Here is an 8,769-nt window from a genome sequence, read left to right on the forward strand (position 1 = left end):
TTTGTTCTGTCTGTTACTACTTTGAACTACTTAAATCCTACTGTCTGTATTTAATAAAATCACTTTTTATTTAGTAATTTACTCAGAGTATGTATTAATACCTGGGGGAGCAAACAACTGTGCATATCTCTCTATCAGTGTTATAGAGGGCGAACAATTTATGAGTTTGCCCTGCATAAACTTTATGCAGGGTAAAACGGATTTATCTGGGTTTAGACCCCATTGGGAGTTGGGCATCTGAGTGCTAAAGACAAGCACACTCCTGTGAGCTGGTTTTCGGGTAAACTTGCAGCTTTGGGACAAGTGATTCAGACCCTGAGTCTTTGTTAGAGCAGACTGGAGTGTCTGGCTCAGCAAGACAGGGTGCTGGAATCCTGAGCTGGCAGGGAAAACAGAAGCAGGGGTAGTCTTTGCACATTGGGTGGCAGCTCCCAAGGGGGTTTCTGTGATCCAACCCGTCACAGTGGGGACTTGGGGGAAGAAGCGAAGCGGGCAGGGTCTCAAGGGAAGAGATGCAGCAGCAGGTGGGGCCTTAGAGGGAAGAGGCAGACCAGGGGGGTCCAGTTTTTAGTAATTAGAAAGTTGGCAACCCTACCTCTGCCACATGCATGAAAATTTACTGTCCCAATCAAAGCCCACAGACCCTGAGTATGGAAAGTTACTGACAAAGATGGAGTCTGAGGTCACATGTCCACATCACATGCCCTTACATATTTTGCTGAATCACAGGGGTGGCCATTGGCTCCTTGCTGTCTGAGGCATCCTCAGAAAGAGCTTTCTGAAGAATGTATTCTTAATGGCCTATCAAGCTTGAATAGCTTATTAGAGTCATAGACTTTAAGGTCAGAAGGGACCATCATGATCGTCTAGTCTGACCTGCACAACGCAGGCCACAGAATCTCACCCACCCACTCCTGTAATAAAGCCCTAACCTATGTCTGAGCTATTGAAGTTCTCAAATCATGGTTTAAAGACTTCAAGGTGCAGAGAATCCTCCAGCAAGTGACCCGTGCCCCACGCTGCAGAGGAAGGCAAAAAACTCCCAGGGCCTCTGCCAATCTGCCCTGGAGGAAAATTCCTTCCCGACCCCAAATATGGCGATCAGCTAAACCCTGAGCATGTGGGCAAGACTCACCAGCCAGACACCCAGGAAAGGATTCTCTGTAGTAACTCAGATCCCACCCCATCTAACATCCCATCACAGACCATTGGGCATATTTACCACTAATAATCAAAGATCAATTAATTGCCAAAATTGGGCTATCCCATCATAGCATTCCCTCCATAAACTTAACAAGCTTAGTCTTGAAGCCAGATATGTCTTTTGCCCCCACTGCTCCCCTTGAAAGGCTGTTCCAGAACTTTACTCCTCTGATGGTTAGAAACTTTCATCTAATTTCAAGTCTAAACTTCCTGATGGCCAGCTTATATCCATTTGTTCTTGTATTCATTTATTCATAATGGGCTGGCGAGACTGAATGTAAACTATGGCTGTGTCTATACTAGAGACCTTACAGCTGTACCGATGCAGCTGCACCGCTGTAAGATCTCCTGTGTAGCTGCTCTATGCTGGTGGGACAGAGCTCTCCCATCGACATAATTAAACCACCCCCCAGTTAGGGGCGGTAGCTGTGTCAATGGAAGGGTGTCTCCCGCCAACATAGCGATGTCCACACCGGCGCTTCTGTCAGTGTAACCTATGAGCGACTTAAGTTTTACTGACAAAAGTGCTAGTGAAGGCATAGCCTACCTTGTTGATGTCACCCCAAGAACAAAAACATCTGAGATACAAATACCGAGCCAATACTCATAACTTCAGATACAGTGGTGATACATGGATTTAACCAGCGTAATCATACTTGACAGATCGTAACTTTTCCATTGACACCTTACATGATACACTTTCTACAAGATTTGTTGCAATTGTATAACAGTGGTAGGAACAATGATACAAATGGTCATCTTCAAGCATACTGCATCATGGTCTGCATTTAACTAGAGCCTAATAAATTAAACATTCATTGCACTTTCTTCTTAGCATGACAATAGGCTGTCAGATAAAATATTTGGAGCAAATGCTCCTAAAGCAGATCAGGCCTAGGCATAGAAAATGCACATTCTTTTTTTAAATAAACTGAGTGGAGAGTTTAAGATTTTGGTCCAATATTTTATAAACACACAAATCTCAGATTAGCAAGTGCACTTTAAAATATAGTTAATTATTTTTGTGATTTCATGATCATTACCTTTAATAATATCACAGAAAAAACCTTTATTAATTATTTTAAAAAATTCTTAGGAATCCGGATGCAACATTAATGTAATTAGAACTCCAGGGACAGGGTTACCCACCTGAAGTGTGCATGTGTGTGTAATGGAGGAGGTTTAGATCACTGGAGGTGTAATTTTCACTCAGAGATCAAATACAAAGACAGCTGCAAGTGTTCTAGGAATATTTTGCACTTGTTCCCTTGTTTGACTTCTGCATACTAAGCTTTTGACAGGAAACAGTGTTTTCTCTGGTATCCCATGTTATTTTTCTCTCTCGGTGAAAATCCTTCATCTTCTTGAATCTTAAAACTGTTTAAAACTGCCCCGTCTTCCTCCCCACACACTGGGATATGTGAGGTGATATCTTGACAGCCATAATGAAATTTTTCAAATAATGTCCTCCACCAGGCTTGACTAATTGTTAGTTTAATTAAGGGGAGAAGCTGCTTTGCCACTGGAATATACTTCACTGAATACTCCTCCTTCCACAGGATATGGTGTTCTCGCCCCTAAACTATAACATCAGCTTTCAGAAAACCCCTTGAAGGACTGTGGAAAAAGTGAATACTCCTGCAAATTCATTCATTCAGCATCAAAGCTATGAAAGCATTCTTTTAGTAAGCAAGCAAGGCAGTTTGAACTCTGAAAAGCACACATCAGCTTCGTTGTAATATTGGGCTATCTTGATGGAGACCGGGCATTTGTAATAGTTTTGCATTCCTATTGCCATCTTACTTTCCTTGTATTAGACTGAGGTTAAACTGTAAGTCTTCTAATTTTATTGTGGTCTCCGACAGTGTAGGTTAAATCAGACAGATTTTTAAGGGTACTGATATTGAGAAGGGGTTGTACTCTATTCAATTAAAACCTGAGAAAGTGGAGTTTAAAGTGATTGTGAATCTCTGTAGCCTAGATATAAAAAACAAAAAACAAAACTCACAAACAAAAAAAACAAAATAAAGTCAGTGTTTATTAGCTGTACTCTCAGCTGATGCTCAGTTTTGATATTTCTATTTACTACTTTTTTTCCTGTCCTTGTGCCTGTACATTGGCAAATAGGTCATAAAAAACACTTTCAGCAAAGACACATTTGATTTATGTCCAGAACTAGTTCTTAGTATTGATTTTTTTTCCCTCTGGAAAACAAAACAAAAAAACCCAAAACTATATGTCTCCATTATTTTCTGAGTCTGGCAATGCAATGGCGCATTTCAGATCTGCTTTTATCTTAAATTACTTATTGTGGTGTGGGTTGTTGGGTTTTATTTTTTTCATTTTGAAAACTTTTTAAAAGAAAAGATTAGAAAGTTTCAGTAACTTTGTGATGATTGTGCGTGCAGTGAGGGAGGGGAAAACAAGATTAGTTGTAGAGGGGGGAAAAAATGGGAGGGCCCAAATATAAGGAAAGGAAAGTATAGAAGAAGGAGTAACAAGTTGGAAATTTTATAGGGGTGGGGGAAACAGGTTACACACAAAAGAGGCAGAAGTGGAAGAAAAACAAGAAGTGGATCACAGGGTAGGAAGGTAGGTTCAGTGTAAAGGGTATATAGCTAAGGAGAAGATTAAAGCAGAAAAAATATTAACATGGGACTGGGAAGACACTGTGAAGGAAGTAGGAAATACACATAAGCTATATTAAAAGCAAATCCCAGAGGAAGCTGAAAGGGGAGGGGAAGGGGAACTGAAAACAAAGAGCTGGACAGTGTGAGGCCCTTGCTGAATTAGGTCCTCAGATGAAACGACTGAGTCTAGAGGAAGAAAAGTGCTGTTTAATATAAGCAGTCCATGGGAATCCCAACAAGTAATACAACTGGTATCTGTTATTTATTTTTTTGCACTAGGTGGTCTGGTATCAGTTGTGTGTGTGTGTGTGTTTTGGGAAATAAAGGGAAATGGACAAAACACTCATACAAATCATGAAATGAAGTAGATTTAGTATCATCCCCCACTATTAAATACTGCATTGTTGTTAATGTATCTGGTTAATCTGCAGTACTGTTTGTCAGGAGCATACTTATAAGGATGTGGCTAGTAAAGGATGCAATACGTTGTAGTCCTAAGAATACAATACAGTATAGTATTAGTGTAGCATGGAAGAAAACTGATCTCCCCCTCTCCCCCCGAATATTGGTGATAGAGTAAAATCAAGTAGACTCTGACTTGATTTGTATGAGTTCCCGAAGTAAGCTGTGATTCATACACAAATCAGATTGCAATACCAGCTAGCAGTGGGCTGCAAGTGGGTATGTGGAGTTCAAGCAAGCATACAGATAAGAAAGAACAATTTAAACATGGGGGAGACACTAATTTGTTTGTAGAAGCTGAAAGGTTTCTGTTAAAGTAGAACAGTTTTTAAAAGCCCTAAGAAAAATAAGATTGTATTAAAAAAAACAAAATACTGTTTTCCAATCAGTGTGGAATCTCGGATTTCACCTTGTCTTTTGTATGTGCACATTTCCTTAAACAGGAGATCTGTCACAGAGGAAGCAGGTGTACTGTGGTGATTATTATGATGTTGCTTTAAAAAAAAACACGTGAATTAAGTACTTCGCTGCTTTGAGCCTGGCAGGGCTTCTTTTTCAGCTGACTCGATTACCTTTATTTGGAAGGTGATGCCATTTCATCCAGGGGCATAATAGAAAGTCAGTCAATTATGCATAGAAGAAAAGGTGGCTGAGTAAATTTGAAACCTGATAACTCATTCCAGTGTTTGTATATAATGTATGACTTACCGATGTATTCATTCTTTTGGCTTTCAACATTTCACAGCTTTTCCTAGGTCAACCTGAGCAACAAGAACAGATTCCAGTAGATTAAAGGAATCCCTGTTTTCAGACACGCATATTCACATCACTTTGCCTACTGATTTCCTGAAATCTTTTTTTGTTTTTCTTTTAATCAGCAACATCAAATGGGTCATTAGAGGGCCTGGATAACCAGGAGGGAGGGGTGTGCCAGACAAAAGCCATGAAGATCCTCATGAAAGTTGGACAAGGTAAAGACCATCTGCTGTTTCATGAAATCACTTTGATCAGTCTCAGTACCCCACTTAGTGTGCAGGCTTCTTTTAATAGCATAGAACAGAGTGCCAACTGAGTCTAGTTTGGTCATTCTTCCCTTAGATTTTGAGAGCAAAGCCTATTTTCTGTACCTAAGCTACTGACAGATTTCTACAAGAAGAGCGCTAATGTAATAAGATCTCTTTATTGTAGAGCTCTCTAGAAGGGAAGGACAGCCAGTAATAATGCATTTCAGTCATTTTTATTTTTATTTTAAAAACAAACCCACAACTTCACAGTTCATAATTATTTGGAATAAATGAAAGGAGGGAAGCTAATGTTTCTATAGTTTTTTTGTTATGAATTCTAACTACAGAAGAGGTTTTTGTTCATTGTCTCTTTATATATAGATAACCTATTGTGCAGAAAGAAAGAATTATTCTTCTAATTAGAAATTGGTTTAGGAGTCACTCAACTTGCTCAGTTAAACTGAAATGTCATCTGCAAAGCTTTTCTAGCCAATTACAGGAATCCCTATAGTTTCTGCAGATGGCCTCACAATCTAAACCTCTGAAAAAAATCAATTTTGCTTTAAAAGGAAAATTATATTCTTCTATCTCATAGCCCTTTGCATAAAGAATCTTTTATTCAAAGCTAGTCTTATCTCATGATATATAGCAGCCTTATAAGATATACTTATCTTCAGTTGTCTAAATTGAAATCAATCATTTTTCTTTTGTACAGATCCCAATTCTGCTGGATCACCCCGTAATACTGATCCAACTAAACGTCCCGAACAAGACGCTGGTACCAATGGAAAAAGCTCCACAACGAGTCCATTTGTAAAGGATAATTCAGGTACACATTGGGATTTTTTGGTCTTGGGAAGTGCCATTTTAAGGGATTTTTTCCATTCTTTACATCATTATTTTAGCATTGGAATTTGTTAAAAGCAAATATTTGCATAGTGAGATCAAACAAAAATGTGTTCTGCTGCACCAGTGGATGGTAGCTAGAAGCTGTACATTTTGGCCATTGCACATATTGCCCCTATCCCATTTTGCAGTTGGAGTAAATTACATCTAAGAAAATCATTCATTTCCAGGAAAGTTTTTGGGTAGTAGTTTCTCTGAATAGATTTACAGTGATAAGTGCTGACTTATGTTTAGTACCCTGGCAGATGAGAGAATATTTCTCTCTCTCTCTTCCCGTCTGATACATTATCAAATGGTTCTCAACAGCCATTTGTAAGGTTTATTTTAACGCATCTATAATTAATGCTCTAATCTCTTATCTGATCTTATAAAGTCTACAAATGACTGATTGATCCTAAATTTTAAAAGGTTTTTAAAAATGTATCTTTTTAATATGAGGAGCTCATGGTTTTCAGACCAATATCTTCAAACTGCTTTTCATGCTTTAAGTGAACAAAAAAAATAAACAAGGTCACTGTGAAAAATAGGAAATTTAGAATATTACAAAGCTAAAATGGTTATCAGTCGACTCTGGGTTTCACCAATGGCTTCAAGTCTGTCTTCGCTGGCTACATTATTTGCTAATGAATCTTTGAGTTGGCAGTTGTGAAGCAGGCATCAGCAATTTTGTGCTAAGGTTATTGTAGGCAGAGTTGATAGTTATGAGAATTTAGCATCCACAGCATTATTCCATCTGGAACTGAGCATCAAGAGAGGGAAGTTATTTCAAACTTTCTAAGTAAGAATTCATTGAATTCTTGTGACAAACTGATAATGCGATGATGCCATGCACTCAGCAGGCTGTTCAGAGTGAGAGCTTTTTTCTACCTTCCAAATGTATTTTTTTTTAAATAAATGTAATTTAAATAATAAAAACTAGTTGCATCATAAACATTTTACCTACCTCCCCTGCTGCCTGCAGCTTCCTTGTTTCATTAGTAAGCAAAATACGTAGACACAGTCGGTGGTTTAATTTAAACTAGTATCTGAAAGAGACAGTAGCAAGACTATGATACCAAAGTGTCAGCTTTCCTGAGATTTGCCATTTCCCTGTTTTTCTCTGTTTGCTGCCTTGAGCTGGCCGGCATCTGTTAAAAGATGCAGAATGTATCAAAGGCTGCCTTGTCAGTCCCAGGCCTTGCTGCTGATGGATGATGATATATGAAAAGAAAACAATGCGGTTTGGGAGCAGCGTAAAAGTAAGACCAACAGACACAAAGTCTTGTTTAATATTGATTGCTGACTTCAGCTGTTTGCATTTAGCTACCTAACAGGGTAATTGGTTTGTCAAAGTTTAGTGCCAGTTAATTCTTCCAGTCCTGCTGAGTCTTCACATTTTTAAGTTAAGCACCATAAAATGGTCACAGGACAGCGATAACTTTCCTTTGTGTTTTCTTCTCTTTCTAGGATCCAGCACAGATGGCAGTAAGGCTGGACATTCCAGTATACTTGGTTCAGAGGTGGCCTTATTTGCAGGGATTGCGTCAGGGTGCATCATTTTCATCGTCATCATCATCACTTTGGTGGTTCTTTTATTGAAGTACCGGAGAAGACACAGGAAGCATTCACCCCAGCACACTACAACTCTGTCACTTAGTACGTTAGCCACCCCAAAACGTAGTGGCAACAACAATGGTTCTGAGCCAAGTGACATTATCATTCCTCTAAGGACTGCAGACAGTGTTTTTTGCCCTCACTATGAAAAGGTCAGCGGAGACTATGGACATCCAGTGTATATAGTTCAAGAGATGCCTCCTCAGAGTCCAGCAAACATTTATTACAAAGTCTGACAAACTGTGGTACCTTTGAGTTATAGAGGAAACTTACTGGTCAGATGCTTTCTGTTGGGGTTTGTGATGACCCCCTTGTGCACTAGTATTGACTCTGGCACAGGGGGAAAGGGCAACACCCTTTTCTCAGAGAGCCTTCTTGAGCTGGACAGCTTATCTAGTCTGTAGAATTCCTGTCTCAGTGAACAAACATTCACTAAAAGCTGGAAGACTTTCCGTAGAAGATACCCATTCTCTGATTGCTGTATTCTTGTTACATTCATCATCCTCGAAGCCATGTGCTGCAGGCATCCAGGCATATACAAAAGCCAAGGGAAGATGGAGTGATTTGTGGACGTTTAATAGTTCTAGGCATCCTGGGAAGGTGCTCTAGGATATCAGGCTTGAAATGCAATCTTACGACTTTTTGTGTCTCTCTCTCAGTGCAGACTGGATTTGTCACACAGACCTCGGCATCTAAGTAAGACTTTTAAATTCTCTTGCTTTTAGTCCGTCACTGTTACATTTATTTCTGTTATCCAGGGTTCTGCCATCCTTCACATAAGATTTCTTTTCACTCCACCTCCTGCATCACTAACAGAACATTAACATTTGGAGTGCCATGCTCCATGCATCTGCTACAGCAGCCTCTCTCGAATGGGTAATACATTTATAGAAACTGTGTTTGTTAATAAGGAGCTTTCCAGCCAAAAGTTAGGCTGTCAGTGAAGTCAAGACCAGGATTGGACGGTGGCA

The 8,769-nt window shown here is 39.4% G+C and overlaps 1 protein-coding gene across 3 annotated transcripts in view; it reads left to right on the forward strand.

Annotated features, from left to right (window-relative positions):
• Positions 1-8,034, forward strand: part of EFNB2 (ephrin B2) — a 49,791-nt gene extending 41,757 nt beyond the window's left edge. The window contains exons 3-5 of one of the 3 annotated variants that reach the window (XM_065420158.1): positions 5,174-5,266; positions 6,015-6,128; positions 7,652-8,034. In XM_065420158.1, the coding sequence (XP_065276230.1) occupies positions 5,174-5,266; positions 6,015-6,128; positions 7,652-8,034 (590 nt within the window). The remainder of the gene's footprint in view (positions 1-5,173; positions 5,267-6,014; positions 6,129-7,651) is intronic. The other 2 variants (XM_065420174.1, XM_065420166.1) reach the window with 2 other exon arrangements.
• Positions 8,035-8,769: the final 735 nt, after the last annotated feature.

This window comes from Emys orbicularis, chromosome 1 (assembly GCF_028017835.1).
Source record: "Emys orbicularis isolate rEmyOrb1 chromosome 1, rEmyOrb1.hap1, whole genome shotgun sequence".
In the NCBI taxonomy this organism is placed as follows: Eukaryota; Metazoa; Chordata; order Testudines; family Emydidae; genus Emys; species Emys orbicularis.